At 58.0% G+C, this 21,952-nt stretch overlaps 1 protein-coding gene across 1 annotated transcript in view; it reads right to left on the reverse strand.

Moving 5' to 3' along the window:
- Window positions 1–21,952, reverse strand: part of FAM131B (family with sequence similarity 131 member B) — a 135,249-nt gene that overhangs the window by 42,140 nt on the left and 71,157 nt on the right. Inside the window, exons 2-3 of the mRNA XM_069242659.1 lie at window positions 15,934–16,043; window positions 6,000–6,035 (exon numbers count right to left, since the gene is read on the reverse strand). Coding sequence (XP_069098760.1) covers window positions 6,000–6,035; window positions 15,934–16,043 — 146 coding nt within the window. The remainder of the gene's footprint in view (window positions 1–5,999; window positions 6,036–15,933; window positions 16,044–21,952) is intronic.

The following is a 21,952-nucleotide window of genomic DNA, read 5'->3' on the forward strand; positions in this document are numbered from 1 at the left end:
GATGTGGTGAGGGGTGGTGAGATGTGGGGAGGGGTGCTGAGGGTGGTGAGGGTGGTGAAGGGTGGTGAGGGGTGGTGAGCGGTGGTGAGGGGTGGTGAGGGGTGGTGAGCGGTGGTGAGGGGTGGTGAGGGTGGTGAGGGGTGGTGAGATGTGGGGAGGGGTGCTGAGGGTGGTGAGGGTGGTGAAGGGTGGTGATGAGTGGTGAGCGGTGGTGAGGGGTGGTGAGATGTGGTGAGGGGTGGTGAGATGTGGTGAGGGGTGCTGAAGGTGGTGAGGGTGGTGAAGGGTGGTGAAGAGTGGTGAGCGGTGGTGAGGGGTGGTGAGATGTGGTGAAGGGTGGTGAGATGTGGTGAGGGGTGCTGAAGGTGGTGAGGGTGGTGAAGGGTGGTGAAGAGTGTTGAGCGGTGGTGAGGGGTGGTGAGATGTGGTGAGGGGTGCTGAGGGTGGTGAGATGTGGTGAGGGGTGGTGAGGGTGGTGAGATGTGGTGAGGGGTGGTGTGGGTGGTGTGGGTGGTGTGGGTGGTGAGATGTGGTGAGGGTGGTGAGGGTGGTGAAGGGTGGTGAGGGGTGGTGAGATGTGGTGAAAGGTGGTGGGGGTGGTGAGATGTGGTGAGGGGTGCTGAGGGTGGTGAGATGTGGTGAGGGGTGGTGAGGGTGGTGAGATGTGGTGAGGGGTGCTGAGGGTGGTGAGATGTGGTGAGGGGTGGTGAGATGTAGTTAGGGGTGCTGAGGGTGGTGAGATGTGGTGAGGGGTGGTGAGATGTGGGGAGGGGTGGTGGGGGTGGTGAGGGGTGGTGGGGTGGTGAGATGTGGTGAGGGGTGGTGAGGGGTGGTGAGATGTGGTGAGGGGTGGTGAGATGTGGTGAGGGGTGCTGAAGGTGGTGAGGGTGGTGAGGGGTGGTGAGATGTGGTGAAGGGTGGTGGGGGTGGTGAGATGTGGTGAGGGGTGATGGGGTGGTGAGATGTTGTGAGGGGTGGTGATGGTGGTGAGATGTGGTGAGGAGTGGTGGGGTGGTGAGATGTGGTGAGGGGTGATGGGGTGGTGAGATGTTGTGAGGGGTGGTGATGGTGGTGAGATGTGGGGTGGGGTGGTGAGATGTGGTGAGGGGTGGTGGTGAGATGTGGTGAGGAGTGGTGGGGTGGTGAGATGTTGTGAGGGGTGGTGTGGGTGGTGAGGGTGGTGAAGGGTGGTGAGGGGTGGTGGGGGTGGTGAGATGTGGTGAGGGGTGCTGAGGGTGGTGAGATGTGGTGAGGGGTGGTGAGGGTGGTGAGATGTAGTGAGGGGTGCTGAGGGTGGTGAGATGTGGTGAGGGGTGGTGATGGTGGTGAGATGTGGTGAGGGGTGGTGAGATGTGGGGAGGGGTGGTGGGGGTGGTGAGATGTGGTGAGGGGTGATGGGGTGGTGAGATGTTGTGAGGGGTGGTGAGGGTGGTGAGATGTGGTGAGGGGTGGTGAGATGTGGGGAGGGGTGGTGGGGGTGGTGAGGGGTGGTGGGGTGGTGAGATGTGGTGAGGGGTGGTGGTGGTGGTGAGATGTGGTGAGGAGTGGTGGGGTGGTGAGATGTTGTGAGGGGTGGTGTGGGTGGTGAGGGTGGTGAAGGGTGGTGAGGGGTGGTGGGGGTGGTGAGATGTGGTGAGGGGTGCTGAGGGTGGTGAGATGTGGTGAGGGGTGGTGAGGGTGGTGAGATGTAGTGAGGGGTGCTGAGGGTGGTGAGATGTGGTGAGGGGTGGTGATGGTGGTGAGATGTGGTGAGGGGTGGTGAGATGTGGGGAGGGGTGGTGGGGGTGGTGAGATGTGGTGAGGCGTGATGGGGTGGTGAGATGTTGTGAGGGGTGGTGAGGGTGGTGAGATGTGGTGAGGGGTGGTGAGATGTGGGGAGGGGTGGTGGGGGTGGTGAGGGGTGGTGGGGTGGTGAGATGTGGTGAGGGGTGGTGGTGAGATGTGGTGAGGAGTGGTGGGGTGGTGAGATGTTGTGAGGGGTGGTGTGGGTGGTGAGGGTGGTGAAGGGTGGTGAGGGGTGGTGGGGGTGGTGAGATGTGGTGAGGGGTGCTGAGGGTGGTGAGATGTGGTGAGGGGTGGTGAGGGTGGTGAGATGTAGTGAGGGGTGCTGAGGGTGGTGAGATGTGGTGAGGGGTGGTGAGATGTGGTGAGGGGTGGTGATGGTGGTGAGGGGTGGTGGGGTGGTGAGATGTGGTGAGGGGTGGTGATGGTGGTGAGATGTGGTGAGGGGTGGTGAGATGTGGGGAGGGGTGGTGGGGGTGGTGTGGGGTGGTGAGATGTGGTGAGGGGTGGTGGTGGTGGTGAGATGTGGTGAGGAGTGGTGGGGTGGTGAGATGTTGTGAGGGGTGGTGTGGGTGGTGAGGGTGGTGAAGGGTGGTGAGGGGTGGTGGGGGTGGTGAGATGTGAGGGGTGCTGAGGGTGGTGAGATGTGGTGAGGGGTGGTGAGGGTGGTGAGATGTAGTGAGGGGTGCTGAGGGTGGTGAGATGTGGTGAGGGGTGCTGAAGGTGGTGAGGGTGGTGAAGGGTGGTGATGAGTGGTGAGGGGTGGTGAGGGGTGGTGAGATGTGGTGAGGGGTGGTGGGGGTGGTGAGGAGAGGTGGGGTGGTGAGATGTGGTGAGGGGTGGTGAGGGGTGGTGGGGGGTGATGGGGTGGTGAGATGTTGTGAGGGGTGGTGTGGGTGGTGAGCGTGGTGAGGGGTGGTGAGATGTGGTGAGGGTGGTGAAGGGTGGTGAGGGGTGGTGAGATGTGGGGAGGGGTGGTGGGGGTGGTGAGGGTGGTGAAGGGTGGTGAGATGTGGTGAGGGGTGGTGGGGGTGGTGAGATGTGGTGAGGGGTGGTGAGATGTGGTGAGGGGTGCTGAAGGTGGTGAGGGTGGTGAAGGGTGGTGAAGAGTGGTGAGCGGTGGTGAGGGGTGGTGAGATGTGGTGAGGGGTGGTGAGATGTGGTGAGGGGTGCTGAAGGTGGTGAGGGGTGCTGAAGGTGGTGAGGGTGGTGAAGGGTGGTGAGGGGTGGTGAGATGTGGTGAAGGGTGGTGGGGGTGGTGAGATGTGGTGAGGTGTGGTGGGGTGGTGAGATGTAGTGAGGGGTGGTGGGGTGGTGAGATGTGGTGGGGTGGTGAGATGTGGTGAGGGGTGGTGGGGTGGTGAGATGTGGTGAGGGGTGGTGAGATGTGGTGAGGGGTGCTGAAGGTGGTGAGGGTGGTGAAGGGTGGTGATGAGTGGTGAGGGGTGGTGAGATGTGGTGAGGGGTGGTGGGGGTGGTGAGATGTGGTGAGGGGTGGTGAGATGTGGTGAGGGGTGCTGAAGGTGGTGAGGGTGGTGATGAGTGGTGAGCGGTGGTGAGGGGTGGTGAGGGTGGTGAGATGTGGTGAGGGGTGGTGAGATGTGGGGAGGGGTGGTGGGGGTGGTGAGGGGAGGTGGGGTGGTGAGATGTGGTGAGGGGTGGTGAGGGGTGGTGAGATGTGGTGAGGGGTGGTGAGGGTGGTGAGATGTGGTGAGGGGTGGTGAGATGTGGGGAGGGGTGGTGGGGGTGGTGAGGGGAGGTGGGGTGGTGAGATGTGGTGAGGGGTGGTGAGGGGTGGTGAGATGTGGTGAGGGGTGGTGAGATGTGGTGAGGGGTGCTGAAGGTGGTGAGGGTGGTGAAGGGTGGTGATGAGTGGTGAGGGGTGGTGAGATGTGGTGAGGGGTGGTAAGGGGTGGAAGAGGGAATCGCTCTCGTTGCACCAGAGTACATGCTTCCTGCTTCCTGACACGGGGTCCTTTGTTGGCTTCTGTGGGGGCCCTGGCACTGAGGGCTCTTGGCTTTACTCATAGGACCCAAGTCTTCCTCATGGCCCCGCCTCCACGTCCTCTGCCCTCGCTGTGCTGTGGCCCTCTCTGTGCACAGTGACACCTGGGCAGATGGCGCAGAAAGCATGTGTGAGGCCATGTGTGCACAAGTGCCCCTCCTTACACTGCCCAGTTGTGCAAGTGTCCCACACTGCCCTCTCCTTACACTGCCCAGTGCTGCAAGAGACCCACACTGCCCTCTCCTTACACTGCCCAGTGCTGCAAGAGACCCACACTGCCCCCTCCTTACACCGCCCAGTGCTGCAAGTGTCCCACACTGCCCTCTCCTTACACCGCCTAGTGCTGCAAGAGACCCACACTGCCCTCTCCTTACACTGCCCAGTGCTGCAAGAGACCCACACTGCCCGCTCTTTACACTGCCCACTGCTGCAAGTGTCCCACACTGCCCCCTCCTTACACCGCCAAGTGGGGCAAGAGACCCACACTGCCCTCTCCTTACACCGCCCAGTGCTGCAAGAGACCCACACTGCCCTCTCCTTACACTGCCCAGTGCTGCAAGAGACCCACACTGCCCGCTCTTTACACTGCCCACTGCTGCAAGTGTCCCACACTGCCCCCTCCTTACACCGCCAAGTGGGGCAAGAGACCCACACTGCCCTCTTCTTACACTTCCCAGCGCTGCAAGAGACCCACACTGCCCTCTCCTTACACTGCCCAGTGCTGCAAGAGACCCACACTGCCCGCTCCTTACACTGCCCAGTGCTGCAAGTGTCCCACACTGCCCTCTCCTTACACTGCCCAGTGGGGCAAGAGACCCACACTGCCCCCTCCTTACACCGCCCAGTGGGGCAAGAGACCCACACTGCCCCCTCCTTACACTGCCCAGTGCTGCAAGAGACCCACACTGCCCTCTCCTTACACTGCCCAGTGGTGCAAGAGACCCACACTGCCCCCTCCTTACACTGCCTAGTGCTGCAAGAGACCCACACTGCCCTCTCCTTACACTGCCCAGTGGTGCAAGAGACCCACACTGCCACCTCCTTACACTGCCCAGTGCTGCAAGTGTCCCACACTGCCCGCTCCTTACACTGCCCAGTGGTGCAAGAGACCCACACTGCCCCCTCCTTACACTGCCCAGTGCTGCAAGAGACCCACACTGCCCTCTCCTTACACTGCCCAGTGGTGCAAGAGACCCACACTGCCCCCTCCTTACACTGCCTAGTGCTGCAAGAGACCCACACTGCCCTCTCCTTACACTGCCCAGTGGTGCAAGAGACCCACACTGCCACCTCCTTACACTGCCCAGTGCTGCAAGTGTCCCACACTGCCCGCTCCTTACACTGCCCAGTGGTGCAAGAGACCCACACTGCCCTCTCCTTACACTTCCCAGCGCTGCAAGAGACCCACACTGCCCAGTCCTTACACTTCCCAGTGTGGCACGTGTGCCACAATGCCCCCTCCTACACTGCCCAGTGCCGCAAGTGTCCCACACTGCCCTCTCCTTACACTGACCAGTGGTGCAAGAGTCCCACACTGCCCTCTCCTTACACTGTCCAGTGGTACAAGAGACCCACACTGCCCGCTCCTTACACCGCCCAGTGCTGCAAGAGACCCACACTGCCCCCTCCTTACACTGCCCAGTGCTGCTGGAGACCCACACTGTCCCCTCCTTACACTGCCCAGCACTGCAAGAGACACACACTGTCCCCTCCTTACACTGCCCAGTGCTGCAAGTGTCTAACACTGCCCCCTCCTTACACTGTCCAGTGCTGCAAGTGTCCCACACTGCCCACTCCTTACACTACCCAGTGCTGCAAGTGTCCCACACTGCCCTCTCCTTACCCTGCCTAGTGCTGCAGGTGTTCCACACCAGGAATGGCTCAGCACCGCCTTGTAAACGAGCCCCTGGGGTTGTAATATCAACAAACATAAGCATGGCTCCCACTGCCCCCCTCAGTACCCCCGCACCCTGAGGGTGAGTGCCGGGGCTGAGGGCACCTGCTGCTCAGGGAGTTAACGCTCGCCGCTGACACATGCAGTGACCTCAAGCTTGCAAGATTGAATCTGCAGGGCTGGCCCAGCCGCCCATCCTTCTGCGGCCAGTAAACGGAGTGAGGTTGTAGGGGGTAAAAGTAAACCTGTAAAGTGCCTAGAAGCGGCAGAGTGCTGCCTGAAGCGCTGTGAAAGGTAAGGAAAGGTTGCTGCACTCACATTGATCCCCTCCCAGGAGAAGTCTGTCCGGGTTTGCTGCAGGAGAAAGGACAAAGCTGGGTTAGAAGCGGGGCAGGGGCCGACGACTCATCGCTCCCCCCTGACAAGTGCTCAGCCCTTCATCCTTCCGAGGCCGAACCCTTCACTGTGCAATTGTAACACCTGTTTATATCACCAAGAAACTCCAGAAGTGAGCTATGAGGCGCTATGTAGAAACAAGGAAGGAAACGAGACGGAAGGAAAAACCAGAAACAGAGGAGGGAGGGGAGGTGGGGGAGAGACAGAGGAGGGAGAGACAGGTACAGAGAGATGGAGGGAGCGAGAGACCGAGGAGGCGGCGAGAGAGGAGGGAGAGAGAGACAGGCAGAGAGAGAGAGAGGAAGGGAGAGACTGAGAGGGGAGAGGGAGGAGGGAGAGGCAGGGGAGGGAGAGACAGGTACAGAGAGATGGAGGGGGAGAGAGAGGGGAGGGAGCGAGAGACCGAGGAGGGGGCGAGAGCGGAGGGAGAGAGAGACAGGTACAGAGAGAGGAAGGGAGAGACTGAGAGGAGAGAGGGAGGAGGGAGAGACAGATGGAGGAGGGAGAGGCAGGGGAGGGAGAAGACGTGGGACTGGGAGTGACCTCCGCGGGGATGAGAGAGGAGGCGGGGCACGCAGGGGAGCAGTGCTTAATTTGAGCCGGTGAAGAGAGAAAGCAGAGGAGACAGGGCAGGGAGTGTCTGGTGAAGGGCTAAAGGGGCAGGGGGTGTCTGGTGAAGGGCTAAAGGGGCAGGGGGTGTCTGGTGAGGGTTAAAGGGGCAGGGAGTGTCTGGTGAAAGGTCCTAGGGCAGGGGGTGTCTGGTGAAGTGTTCAAGGGGCAGGGGGTGTCTGCTGAAGGGTCCTAGGGCAGGGGGTGTCTGGTGAAGGGTTCAAGGGGCAGGGTTCGTTTGATGAAGGGTAAAGGGGCAGGGAGTGTTTGAAGGGTAAAGGGGCAGGGGGTGTCTGCTGAAGGGTTCAAGGGGCAGGGAGTGACTGGTGAAGGGTTAACGGGGCAGGGAGTGTCTGGTGAAGGGTTCAATGGGCAGGAAGCGTCTGGTGAGGGGTTAAAGAGGCAGGGAGTGTCTGGTGAAGGGTTAAAGGGACAGGGGGGTGTCTGGTGAAGGGTCCTAGGGCAGGGAGTGTCTTGTGAAGGGTTCAAGGGGCAGAGAGTGTCTGGTGAAGGGTTCAAGGGGCAGGGAGTGTCTGGTGAAGGGTTGAAAGTGCAGGGAGTGTCTGGTAGAGGGTTAAAGGGACGGGGGTGTCTGGTGAAGTGTTGTAGGGCAGGGGGTGTCTGGTGAAGGGTTAAAGGGGCAGGGAGTGTCTGGTGAAGGGTTAAAAGGGGAGGGGTGTCTGGTGAGGGTTGAAGGTGCAGGGGGTGTCTGGTGAAGGGTAAAGGGGCAGGGAGTGTCTGGTAAAGGGTAAAGGGTCAGGGAGTGTCTGGTGAAGGGTTAAGGGGGCAGGGGGTGTCTGGTGAAGGGTTAAGGGGGCAGGGGGTGTCTGGTGAAGAGTTAGTGGGGCAGCGGGTGTCTGGTGAAGGGTTAAAGGGGCAGGGAGTGTCTGGTGAAGGGTTAAAGGGGCAGGGAGTGTCTGGTGAGGGGTTCAAGGGGCATGGGGTGTCTGGTGAGAGGTTAAAGGGGCAGGGAGTGTCTGGTGAAGGTTTGAAAGGGTTGAAAGGGCAGAGGGTGTCTGGTGAAGGGTCCTAGGGCATGGCGTGTCTGGTGAAGGGTTAAAGGGGCAGGGAGTGTCTGGTGAAGGGTCCTAGGGCAGGGAGTGTCTGGTGAAGGGTTAATGGGGCAGGGGGTGTCTGGTGAAGGGTTAGTGAGGCAGGGGGTGTCTGGTGAAGGGTTGATGGGGCAGGGGGTGTCTGGTGAAGGGTTAGTGGGGCAGGGGATGTCTGGTGGAGGGTTGAAGGGGCAGGGGGTGTCTGGTGAAGGGTTAAAGGGGCAGGGGGTGTCTGGTGAAGGGTCCTAGGGCAGGGGGTGTCTGGTAAAGGGTTCAAGGGGCAGTGAGTGTCTGGTGAAGGATTCAAGGGGCAGGGGGTGTCTGGTGAAGTGTTCAAGGGGCAGGGAGTGTCTGGTGAAGGGCTCAAGGGGCAGGGAGTGTCTGGTGGAGGGTTAAAGGGGCAGGGAGTGTCTGGTGAAAGGTCAAAGGGGCAGGGGGTGTCTGGTGAATGGTTGAAGAGATAGGGAGTGTCTGGTGAAGGGCTCAAGGGGCAGGGGGTGTCTGGTAAAGGGTTCCAGGGGTAGGTGGTGTCTGGTGAAGGGTTCAAGAGGTAGGGAGTGTCTGGTGAAGGGCTCAAGGGGCAGGGAGTGTCTGGTGAAAGGTTAAAGGGTCAGGGAGTGTCTGGTGAAGGGCTCAAGGGGCAGGGAGTGTCTGGTGGAGGGTTAAAGGGGCAGGGAGTGTCTGGTGAAAGGTCAAAGGGGCAGGGAGTGTCTGGTGGAGGGTTAAAGGGGCAGGGAGTGTCTGGTGAAAGGTCAAAGGGGCAGGGGGTGTCTGGTGAATGGTTGAAGAGATAGGGAGTGTCTGGTGAAGGGCTCAAGGGGCAGGGAGTGTCTGGTAAAGGGTTCTAGGGGTAGGGGGTGTCTGGTGAAGGGTTCAAGGGGTAGGGAGTGTCTGGTGAAGGGTTAAAAGGTCAGGGAGGGTCTGGTGCAGGGTTAATTGGGCAGGGGGTAACAGATATAGAGGTAGGAGACAGAGGTAACAGGGACAGAGGCAGGAGACAGAAGTAACAGAGACAGAGGTAACAGAGACAGAGGTAAGAGACAGAGGTAACAGAGACAGAGGTAACAGAGACAGAGGTAAGAGACAGAGGCAGGAGACAGAGGTAACAGACAGAGGTAACAGAGGCAGGAGACAGAGGTAACAGAGACAGAGGTAACAGAGGTACCAGACAGAGGTAAGAGACAGAGGTAACAGAGACAGAGGTAACAGAGACAGAGGCAGGAGACAGGGGTAACGGAGATAGAGGTGACAGAGACAGAGGTAACAGAGACAGGGGCAGAAGACAGAGGTAACAGAGACAGAGGTAACAGAGGCAGAGGTAACAGAGGCAGATGTAAGAGACAATGGTTAGAGACAGATGTTGCCAGACAGATCTCACCCACAGAGAGGTGTCAGAGACAGAGTTAGAAGAGATAGCGCTTGCAAACAGAGCAGTATCAGAGACAGAGGCATCAGAGACAGAGACTTCAGAGACAGACAGGGAGACAGAAAGGCAGACAGAGGCATCAGAGGCAGACAGAGGTGTCAGAGACAGGCAGACAGGCAGACAGAGAGATAGGCAGACAGAGGCATCAGAGACAGACAGGCAGACAGAGTATTCAGAGACAGGGAGACAAACAGAGGCATAAGACACAGGCAGACAGAAAGACGGGCAGACAGAGGGATCAGAGACAGACAGACAGACGGGCAGAGAGAGGCATCAGAGACAGGCAGACAGGCAGGCAGACAGAGGCATCAGAGACAGGCAGACAGACGGGCAGACAGAGGCATCAAAGACAGACAGACAGGCAGACAAAGGCATCAGAGACAGGCAGACAGACAGGCAGACAGAGGCATCAGAGACAGACAGACAGACGGGCAGACAGAGGCATCAGAGACAGGCAGACAAAGCCATCAGAGACAGGCAAACAGACAGACGGACAGACAGAGGCATCATAGACAGACAGACAGACAGACAGAGGCATCAGAGACAGACAGACAGACAGGCAGACAGAGGCATCAGAGACAGACAGACAGAGGCATCATATACAGGCAGACAGACAGACGGGCAGACAGAGGCATCATATACAGACAGGCAGACAGAGGCATCAGAGACAGGCAGACAGACAGGCAGAGAGAGACATCAGAGACAGACAGACAGACGGGTAGACAGAGGCATCAGAGACAGGCAGACAGACAGGCAGACAGAGGCAACAGAGACAGACAGACAGAGGCATCAGATACAGGCAGACAGACAGAAGGGCAGACAGAGGCATCATAGACAGACAGACAGGCAGAGGCATCAGAGATAGAGAGACAGACAGGCGGGCAGATGCATCAGAGACAGAGAGACAGACAGGCGGGCAGACAGAGGCATCAGAGACAGACAGACAGGCAGACAGAGGCATTAGAGACAGGCAGACAGACAGGCAGAGAGAGGCATCAGAGACAGACAGACAGACAGACGGGTAGACAGAGGCATTAGAGACAGGCAGACAGATAGGCAGACAGAGGCATCAGAGACAGACAGACAGACAGACAGACAGAGGCCTCAGAGACAGACAGGCAGACAGAGGCATCACAGAAAGACAGACAGAGGGGCAGACAGAGGCATCAGAGACAGACAGACAGACATACGGGCAGACAGAGGCATCAGAGACAGACAGACAGACAGACAGAGGCATCAGAGACAGACAGGCAGGCAGAGGCACTAGAGACAGGCAGACAGACGGACAGACAGGCAGACAGAGGCACTAGAGACAGGTGACAGACAGACAGACAGAGGCAGCAGAGACAGCCAGCCAGACAGGCAGACAGAGGCATGAGAGACAGGCAGGCAGAGGCATGAGAGACAGACAGACAGACGGACAGACAGACAGAGGCATGAGAGACAGACAGACAGACAGAGGCACGAGAGACAGACAGACGGACAGACAGACAAACAGACAGGGGCACGAGAGACAGGCAGACGGACAGACAGACAGATGCACGAGAGACGGACAGACAGACAGAGGCACCAGAGACAGACGGACAGACAGACAGGCGGACAGACAGAGGAACGAGAGACAGACAGACAGATATACAGAGGCATGAGAGACAGACAGACGGACAGAGGCACGAGAGACAGGCAGACAGACAGACAGACAGACAGAGGCACCAGAGACAGACGGACAGACAGACAGAGGCACCAGAGACAGACAGACGGACAGACAGTCAGAGGCACCAGATACAGACGGACAGACAGACAGAGGAACGAGAGACAGGCAGACAGATAGACGGACAGACAGACAGACAGAGGCACCAGAGACAGAGGGACAGACTGACAGAGGCACCAGAGACAGGCAGACAGATGGACAGACAGAGGCACGAGAGACAGGCAGACAGACAGACGGACAGACAGACAGAGGCACAGAAACAGACGGACAGACAGACAGACAGACAGACAGACAGACAGACAGACAGACGGACAGACAGACAGGCAGACAGGCAGACGGACAGACAGACAGGTAGGAGAAAGAGGTAACAGAGACAGAGGCAGGAGACAGAGGTGAGAGACAGAGGTACCAGACAGAGGTAACAGAGATGTAAGAGACAGAGGTAATAGGGACAGACGCAGGAGACAAAGGTAACAGAGACAGAGGTAACAGGGACAGAGGCAGGAGACAGAGGTAACAGAGACAGAGGTAAGAGACAGAGGTAACAGAAACAGGGGTAACAGATACAGAGGTAAGAGACAGAGGTAACAAAAACAGAGGCAGGAGACAGAGGCAGGAGACAGGTAACAGAGACAGAGGTAACAGAGACATAGGTAACAGAGACGGAGGTAACAGAGACGGAGGTAACAGAGACAGAGGTACCAGACAGAGGTAAGAGACAGAGGTAACAGAGACAGAGGTAAGAGACAGAGGTAACAGAAACAGGGGTAACAGATACAGAGGTAAGAGACAGAGGTAACAGAAACAGAGGCAGGAGACAGAGGTAACAGAGACAGAGCTAACAGAGACAGAGGTAAGAGACAGAGGTAACAGAGACAGAGGTAACAGAGACAGAGGTAACAGACAGAGGTAACAGAGACAGGGGTAACAGAGACAGAGGTAACAGAGACAGAGGTAACAGAGACAGAGGTAACAGACAGAGGTAACAGACAGAGGTAACATAGACAGAGGTAACATAGACAGAGGTAAGAGACAGAGGTACCAGAGACAGAGGTAAGAGACAGAGGTAACAGAGACAGAGGCAGGATACAGAGGTAACAGAGACAGAGGTAACAGAGACGTAAGAGACAGAGGTAACAGGGACAGAGGCAGGAGACAGAGGTAACAGAGACAGAGGTAAGAGACAGAGGTAACAGATACAGAGGTAAGAGACAGAGGTAACAGAGACAGAGGTAACAGATATAGAGGTAAGAGACAGAGGTAACAGGGACAGAGGCAGGAGACAGAAGTAACAGAGACAGAGGCAGGATACAGAGGTAACAGAGACAGAGGTAACAGAGACGTAAGAGACAGAGGTAACAGGGACAGAGGCAGGAGACAGAGGTAACAGAGACAGAGGTAAGAGACAGAGGTAACAGAGACAGAGGCAGGATACAGAGGTAACAGAGACAGAGGTAACAGAGACGTAAGAGACAGAGGTAACAGGAACAGAGGCAGGAGACAGAGGTAACAGAGACAGAGGTAAGAGACAGAGGTAACAGATACAGAGGTAAGAGACAGAGGTAACAGAGACAGAGGTAACAGATATAGAGGTAAGAGACAGAGGTAACAGGGACAGAGGCAGGAGACAGAAGTAACAGAGACAGAGATAACAGAGACAGAGGTAACAGAAACAGAGGCAGGAGACAGAGGCAGGAGACAGGTAACAAAGACAGAGGTAACAGAGACAGAGGTAACAGAGACAGAGGTACCAGACAGAGGTAAGAGACAGAGGTAACAGAGACGGAGGTAACAGAGACAGAGGTACCAGACAGAGGTAAGAAACAGAGGTAACAGAGACAGAGGTAACAGAGACAGAGGTAAGAGACAGGGGTAGCAGAGACAGAGGTAACAGAGACAGAGGTAAGAGACAGAGGTAAGAGACAGAGGCAGGAGACAGAGGTAACAGACAGAGGTAACAGAGGCAGGAGACAGGGGTAACAGAGACTGAGGTAACAGAGACAGAGGCAGGAGACAGGGGTAACGGAGATAGAGGTGACAGAGACAGAGGTAACAGAGACAGGGGCAGAAGACAGAGGTAACAGAGGCAGAGGTAAGAGACAATGGTTAGAGACAGATGTTGCCAGACAGATCTCACCCACAGAGAGGTGTCAGAGACAGAGTTAGAAGAGACAGCGCTTGCAAACAGAGCAGTATCAGAGACAGAGGCATCAGAGACAGAGACTTCAGAGACAGACAGGGAGACAGAAAGGCAGACAGAGGCATCAGAGGCAGACAGAGGTGTCAGAGACAGGCAGACAGGCAGACAGAGAGATAGGCAGACAGAGGCATCAGAGACAGACAGGCAGACAGAGTATTCAGAGACAGGGAAACAAACAGAGGCATAAGACACAGGCAGACAGACAGACGGGCAGACAGAGGCATCAGAGACAGACAGGCAGACAGAGGCATCAGAGACAGGGAGACAAACAGAGGCATAAGACACAGGCAGACAGAAAGACGGGCAGACAGAGGGATCAGAGACAGACAGACAGACGGGCAGACAGAGGCATCAGAGACAGGCAGACAGGCAGGCAGACAGAGGCATCAGAGACAGACAGACAGACGGGCAGACAGAGGCATCAAAGACAGACAGACAGACAGACAGACAGACAAAGGCATCAGAGACAGGCAGACAGACAAGCAGACAGAGGCATCAGAGACAGACAGACAGACGGGCAGACAGAGGCATTAGAGACAGGCAGACAAAGCCATCAGAGACAGGCAGACAGACAGACGGGCAGACAGAGGCATCATAGACAGACAGATGCATCAGAGACAGGCAGACAGACAGACAGACAGACAGACAGACAGGCAGACAGAGGCATCAGAGACAGACAGACAGAGGCATCATATACAGACATGCAGACAGAGGCATCAGAGACAGGCAGACAGACAGGCAGAGAGAGGCATCAGAGACAGACAGACAGACGGGTAGACAGAGGCATCAGAGACAGACAGACAGGCAGACAGAGGCAACAGAGACAGACAGACAGAGGCATCAGATATAGGCAGACAGACAGAAGGGCAGACAGAGGCATCATAGACAGACAGACAGACAGGCAGAGGCATCAGAGACAGAGAGACAGACAGGCGGGCAGATGCATCAGAGACAGAGAGACAGACAGGCGGGCAGACAGAGGCATCAGAGACAGACAGACAGGCAGACAGAGGCATCAGAGACAGGCAGACAGACAGGCAGAGAGAGGCATCAGAGACAGACAGACAGACGGGTAGACAGAGGCATCAGAGACAGGCAGACAGATAGGCAGACAGAGGCATCAGAGACAGACAGACAGACAGAGGCCTCAGAGACAGACAGGCAGACAGAGGCATCACAGAAAGACAGACGGAGGGGCAGACAGAGGCATCAGAGACAGACAGACAGACAGACAGACAGACAGGTAGACAGAGGTATCAGAGACAGACAGGCAGGCAGAGGCACTAGAGACAGGCAGACAGACAGACGGACAGCCAGAGGCAGCAGAGACAGCCAGACAGGCAGACAGAGGCATGAGAGACAGACAGACAGACGGACAGACAGGCAGACAGAGGCACTAGAGACAGGTGACAGACAGACAGACAGACAGAGGCAGCAGAGACAGCCAGACAGGCAGACAGAGGCATGAGAGACAGGCAGGCAGAGGCATGAGAGACAGACAGACAGACAGACAGACAGACAGACAGACAGACAGACAGACGGACAGACAGACAGAGGCATGAGAGACAGACAGACAGACAGAGGCACGAGAGACAGACAGACGGACAGACAGACAAACAGACAGGGGCACGAGAGACAGGCAGACAGACGGACAGACAGACAGAGGCACGAGAGACGGACAGACAGACAGAGGCACCAGAGACAGACGGACAGACAGACAGGCGGAGAGACAGAGGAACGAGAGACAGGCAGACAGATAGACAGACAGAGGCATGAGAGACAGACAGACGGACAGAGGCACGAGAGACAGGAAGACAGACAGACAGACAGAGGCACCAGAGACAGACGGACAGACAGATGGACAGACAGACAGAGGCACCAGAGACAGACGGACAGACAGATAGACAGACAGAGGCACCAGAGACAGACAGACGGACAGACAGTCAGAGGCACCAGATACAGACGGACAGACAGACAGAGGAACAAGAGACAGGCAGACAGATAGACGGACAGACAGACAGAGGCACCGGAGACAGAGGGACAGACCGTCAGAGGCACCAGAGACAGGCAGACAGATGGACAGACATAGGTGCGAGAGACAGGCAGACAGACAGACGGACAGACAGACAGAGGCACAGAAACAGACAGACGGACAGGCAGACAGACAGACGGACAGACAGACAGAGGCACCAGAGACAGACGGACAGACAGACAGAGGCACAGATACAGACAGACAGACAGGCGGACAGACAGACAGAGGAACGAGAGACAGGCAGACAGACAGACAGAGGCATGAAAGACAGAGAGACGGACAGACAGACAGAGGCATCAAAGACAGACGGACAGACAGACAGATGGACAGACAGACAGAGGCACCAGAGACAGGCAGACAGGCGGACAGACAGACAGACAGAGGCACTAGAGACAGGCAGACAAACAGGCAGACAGAGGCACCAGAGACAGACACATGGACAGACAGAGGCACCAGAGACAGACGGACAGACAGACAGAGAGACAGAGGCCCCGAGAGACAGGCAGACAGACAGACGGACAGACAGACAGAGGAACAAGAGACAGACAGACAGACGGACAGACAGACAGAGGCACCAGAGACAGACGGACAGACGGACAGACAGACGAGGCACAGAAACAGACGGACAGACAGACAGACGGACAGACAGACAGAGGCACAGAAACAGACGGACAGACAGACAGACGGACAGACAGACAGAGGCCCCAGAGACAGACGGACAGACCGACAGAGGCACAGAAACAGACGGACAGACAGACAGACGGACAGACAGACAGACGGACAGACAGACAGGCAGACAGACGGACAGACAGACAGGCGCGTCTCTCACCTCGGTGGAGGGCCGGTGGGTGCTGCTGCCATGCAGGGAGCTGGTGCTGTCCATGTTGAGATGGTCGACATCTTTTAACCCTTTCCAGTCCACGGCCACGCCCTCGTTCCCTGCAGAGAGGAGACAGAGTGAGATGTGCCTGGCACAGCCCCAGCAGCAGAGGGCAGCACCGCTGACTGACAGACAGGGAGTGTATCAGTCACTCATTCAGAGCCCATGGCAGTCAGTGGGTCCCAGGAGCCCAGGCCTAGGCTCAGTCACACAGCGCTCACCTGGAAGGAGGGTCAGTGCTTGAGACAGATACTGTTCCAGGAACCTTCCAGCCTAACTTGCACCACTTGTGCCAGGCTGCCTCCCTGTGCCACCTGCACCCTTGGTTTGGCCCTAGGGGTGCGCCCCTTTCTCTTCTGGGGCCTTGAGCCTCTAGTTGCACGTGGGGCAGTGCTCCCCTGGGGTGCCAGTCCGTGCCCTGCTCCTCTGGGGCCCTTCTCCCCTAGGTACCTGCCAGGGCCCCTTTACCTCTGAGTGCCAATCAGTGCCCAGCTTGCCAGGGGTAGCAGTCAGTGCCTAACTTCCCAGGGTACCAATCATAGCGCCCAGCTTCCCAGGGGTGCCAGTCAGAACCCTGCTACACTGGGTTCCCGTCTGTGCCCTGTTCCTCTGGGTGCCCACCTGTGCCCTGCTCCTCTGGGTGCCCGCCTGTTCCCTGCACCTCTGAGTGCCCGTCTGTGCCCTGCTTCTCTGGGTGCCCGTCTATGCCCTGCTCCTTTGGTGCCCATCTATTCCCTGCTCCTCTGGGTGCCCGTCTGTGCCCTGGTCCTCTGGGTCCCCGTCTGTGCCCTGGTCCTCTGGGTGCCCGTCTGTGCCCCCGTCTGTGCCCTGGTCCTCTGGGTCCCCGTCTGTGCCCTGGTCCTCTGGGTGCCCGTCTGTGCCCCCGTCTGTGCCCTGATCCTCTGGGTGCCCGTCTGTTCCCTGCACCTCTGAGTGCCCGTCTGTGCCCTGCTCCTTTGGGTGCCCGTCTGTACCCTGGGCCTCTGGGTGCTTGCCTGTGCCCATCTGTGCCCTGCTCCTCTGGGTGCGCATCGGGGCCCTGCTCCTTTGGGTGCCCGCCTGTACCCTGGTCCTCTGGGTGCCTGTCTGGGCCCTGCTCCGCTGAGTGCCCGTCTGTGCCCTGCTCCTCTGGGTGCCCGTCTGTGCCCTGCTCCTTTGGGTGCCCGTCTGTACCCTGGTCCTCTGGGTGCCCGTCTGTGCCCTGCTCCTCTGGGTGCGCATCGGGGCCCTGCTCCTTTGGGTGCCCGTCTGTACCCTGGTCCTCTGGGTGCCTGTCTGTGCCCTGCTCCTTTGGGTGCCCGTCTGTACCCTGGTCCTCTGGGTGCCCGCCTGTGCCCTGATCCTCTGGGTGTCCGTCTGTTCCCTGCACCTCTGGGTGCCCGCCTGAGCCCTGCTCCTCTGGGTACCTGCCAGGGCCCGTTTACCTCTGGGTGCCAATCAGTGCCCAGCTTCCTAGTGGTGCCAGTCAGAGCCCTGCTTCTCTGGGTGCCCATCTGTAACCTACTCCTCTGAGTGCCCGTCTGTGCCCTGGTCCTCTGGATGCCCATCTGTTCCCTGCTCCTCTGGGTGCCCGTCTGTGCCCTGTTTCTCTGGGTGCCAGTCAGAACCCTGCTTCTTTGGGTGCCCGCCTGTACCCTGTTCCTCTGGGATGCCCGTCTGTGCCCTGCTCCTCTAGGTGCCCGTCTGTACCCTGGTCCTCTGGGTGCCAGTGTGTGCCCTGCTCCTCTGGGTGCCCGTCTGTACCCTGCACCTCTGGGTGCCAGCCCATGCTCTGCACCTCTGGGTGCCCGTCTGTGCCCTGTTTCTCTGGGTGCCAGTCAGAACCCTGCTTCTTTGGGTGCCTGCCTGTGTCCTGCTCCCTTGGGTGCCCATCTGTGCCATACTCCTCTTGGTGCCTGTCTGTGCCCTGCCCCCTTGGGTGCCCGTTGTGCCCTGCTCCTCTGGGTGCCCGTTGTGCCCTGCTCCTCTTGGTGCCTGTCTGTGCCCTGCTCCTCTGGGTGCCCGTTGTGCCCTGTTCCTCTGGGTGCCCGTCTGTGCCCTGTTCCTCTGGGTGCCCGTCTGTGCCCTGCTCCTCTGGGTGCCCGTCTGTGCCCTGCTCCTCTGGGTGCCCGTCTGTGCCCTGTTCCTCTGGGTGCCCGTCTGCCAAGTACTCAGTAGTAAATGCTCTTTAAACACAAGTACAATAACCTGTGGGAGACACACACGTGGACTCGTGATCTGTGCAGCGCTTCCTGCAGGTTCTGTAGGCGCTAGCATTTATGCTGTGTTTGTAGCGCTCACGCGGCAGGCGCAGGCTTCGCAGCGCTAACAACAGAGCCCGTGGAGCCTCTCGGGGAGCCGCGCCCGGACCCTGCTCCTTAGTGGATCCATCGATCTCTTTTCAGCTTCAAAATACCTTTCAATGCCCCCGAAATACTGAAAGGGCGGATAGAAGGTGCGACCTGCAGCCGAGGGGCAGGAGAGGGGAGCCGCAGGGGGAGGGGGGCAGTGGGGGTATTGGGGGGCAGCGGGGGGAGGGGGAGGCATTGTGAGGCATTGGGGGGCAGCGGGGGGCAGTGGGAGGCATTGTGAGGCATTGGGGGCAGAGGGGGGAGGGGGAGGCATTAGGGGCCAGCGGGGGGCAGCGGGGGTATTGGGGGGCAGCGGGGTGCAGCGGGGGGCAGCGGGGGGCAGCGGGGGCCGTGGGAGGCATTGTGAGGCATTGGGGGGCAGTGGGGGGGAGGGGTTATTGGGGGGCAGCGGGGGGCAGTGGGGGGCATCGGGGGGCAGCGCGGGGTATTGGGGGGCAGCGGGGGCAGCGGGGGGGGGGGGGGGCTCCATCAGCCCCGGGAGAACGATCTGAATGACACCATGCAGTCACCCAAAGTCGGGGTACCCCGACACACCCTAGACACCCCCGTTTCACGAGTCCGACAACTACAGAGTAGATTTCTTGGTAAAAACCCGCAGAGACTCCCCGAGGCCGGTCTGAGACCCAAAGTCCGAGTGATGCTCGTTCATCAAAACTTCAGAAAGATGGAGATCCCCGGGAATGAGTGTGACCTTCAGGATGGGTGAGATGACAACCTGCACCCCCACAGCCACTCAGGACATCGGGGAGACCCCATCTGCGAGGGACAGAGAGAGCCTTCAACTCAAGGGGGCAGAGGTGTCTGAGCTGTAATAATGTGATTACAAGAGACACGGTGGTGCACCCCGTGGAACTCACTCATGAGTGACACACTCCGCAGGTCGCAGCAGCAGCACCCTTGTCCGGGGCCTGATGTGCTGGTGGGGAGAGACTTCTGGGGGGGCGGAGGGAGATCAGAGCTGGGACTGGAGAGCACCAGAGTCAGAGCTCAGTGTGTCGGTGGGGGGCGGGGGGGGGGGGGGGGGTGCTCACAGCTCAGTGTGTCCTGGGGGGGGGGGGCTCACAGCTCAGCGTATCGTGGGGGGGGGCAGACAGCTCAGTGTGTGGGGGGGGGCTGACAGCTCAGTGTGTCGTGAGGGGGGCTGACAGCTCAGTGTGTGTGTGTGTGGGGGGGGGCTGACAGCTCAGTGTGTCCTGGGGGGGGGCTGACAGCTCAGTGTGTCGTGAGGGGGGCTAACAGCTCAGTGTGTCGGGGGGGGGGGGGCTGGCAGCTCAGTGCGCCCTCCCCTGGGGGGGGGGGGGGTATCACAGCTCAGTGTGTCCTGGGGGAGGGGGGGGCTGACAGCTCAGTGTGTCGGGGGGGGCTGGCAGCTCAGTGCGCCCTCCCCTGGGGGGGGGGGGGGGGTATCACAGCTCAGTGTGTCCTGGGGGAGGGGGGGGCTGACAGCTCAGTGTGTCGTGAGGGGGGCTGACAGCTCAGTGTGTCGGGGGGGGGGGCTGACAGCTCAGTGTGTCGGGGGGGGGGGCTGACAGCTCAGTGTGTCCTGGGGGGTGGGGGGGCTGACAGCTCAGTGTGTCCTGGGGGGTGGGGGGGCTGACAGCTCAGTGTGTCGGGGGGGGGGGCTGACAGCTCAGTGTGTCGGGGGGGGGGGGCTGACAGCTCAGTGTGTCCTGGGGGGTGGGGGGGCTGACAGCCCAGTGTGTCCTGGGGGGTGGGGGGGCTGACAGCTCAGTGTGTCCTGGGGGGTGGGGGGGCTGACAGCTCAGTGTGTCGGGTGGGGTCTGACAGCTCAGTGCGCCCTCCCCTGGGGGTGGGGGGGGGATCACAGCACCTCCCCGTGGAGCCCCCAGGTCCCAGGAGCCGCCCCCGCTCGCGGACAGGGCGACGGAAACATCTGCCTCAGGAGGGCTTCTGATGGATTCAACATCTGGACCGCACCCAACCCAAGGGGGGAACGAGGACTGGGGGGTCCGGGCTCCCTCTCAATCTACAGGCAGAATTTGGTCGAAAACTAGAGACTGAGGGCAGCAGGCAGCACTGACCATCACTGGAGATCTCCCTCGCCTTCCACCAATGTCTGTGTCGTTCTCAGAATTAAAAACTGAGGCTGAAACTCCGGCCAGGGGGCCTCGTCACCAAAAGTGAGACTCGTCACTTAAAACACCGGTGATAGGAGAGCTAATCCCCGTGCAGGGCAGCAGCGCTATATAGCGCCGGGAGGCACTGACAGTCCTGCACCGTCCTGAAGGAGCGCTTCTGTGGCTTCAGAAACAAGGAGGCTTCGTAACTACCCGGAGCCGTCGGATTACACAGCGCAAGTGTTCAGCTCCCTCCCCCAGGGCATCAGTAGTTCATGAGCTGAGGTTCCCCCATCAGTAGTTCATGAGCTGAGGTTCCTCCATCAGCGTTTCATGAGCTGAGGTTCCTCCATCAGTATTTCATGAGCTGAGGTTCCTCATCAGCATTTCATGAGCTGAGGTTCATCCATCAGTATTTCATGAGCTGAGGTTCCTCCATCGGCGTTTCATGAACTGAGGTTCTTCCATCAGTATTTCATGAGTTGAGGTTCTTCCATCAGTATTTCATGAGTTGAGGTTCTTGCATCAGTATTTCATGAGTTGAGGTTCCTCATCAGTATTTCATGAGCTGAGGTTCATCCATCAGTATTTCATGAGCTGAGGTTCCTCCATCGGCGTTTCATGAGCTGAGGTTCTTCCATCAGTATTTCATGAGTTGAGGTTCTTCCATCAGTATTTCATGAGTTGAGGTTCTTGCATCAGTATTTCATGAGTTGAGGTTCCTCATCAGCATTTCATGAGCTGAGGTTCATCCATCAGTATTTCATGAGCTGGGGTTCCTCCATCAGGGTTTCATGAGCTGAGGTTCTTCCATCAGTATTTCATGAGTTGAGGTTCCTCCATCAGCGTTTCATGAGCTGAGGTTCCTCATCAGCATTTCATGAGCTGAGGTTCATCCATCAGTATTTCATGAGCTGAGGTTCCTCCATCGGCGTTTCATGAGCTGAGGTTCTTCCATCAGTATTTCATGAGTTGAGGTTCTTGCATCAGTATTTCATGAGTTGAGGTTGTTCCATCAGTATTTCATGAGTTGAGGTTCATCCATCAGTATTTCATGAGCTGAGGTTCCTCCATCAGCGTTTCATGAGCTGAGGTTCCTCCATCAGCGTTTCATGAGCTGAGGTTCTTCCATCAGTATTTCATGATCTGGGGTTCCTCCATCAGCGTTTCATGAGTTGAGGTTCTTGCATCAGTAGTTCATATAAGTGAGGTTCTTGGATCAGCATTTCATCATGAGTTGAAGTTCTTGCATCAGTATTGCATAGAGAGGAGGTCGTTCCATCAGTATTTCACGAGTTGAGGTTGTTCCATCAGTATTTCATGAGTTGAGGTTGTTCCATCAGTATTTCATGAGCTGAGGTTTCTCCATCAGTATTTCATGAGTTGAGGTTGTTCCATCAGTATTTCATGAGTTGAGGTTGTTCCATCAGTATTTCAGGAGTTGAGGTTGTTCCATCAGTATTTCATGAGTTGAGGTTCCTCCATCAGCGTTTCATGAGCTGAGGTTTCTCCATCAGTATTTCATGAGTTGAGGTTGTT

Source organism: Pleurodeles waltl, chromosome 7 (genome assembly GCF_031143425.1).
Source record: "Pleurodeles waltl isolate 20211129_DDA chromosome 7, aPleWal1.hap1.20221129, whole genome shotgun sequence".
NCBI classification, from domain to species: domain Eukaryota; kingdom Metazoa; phylum Chordata; class Amphibia; order Caudata; family Salamandridae; genus Pleurodeles; species Pleurodeles waltl.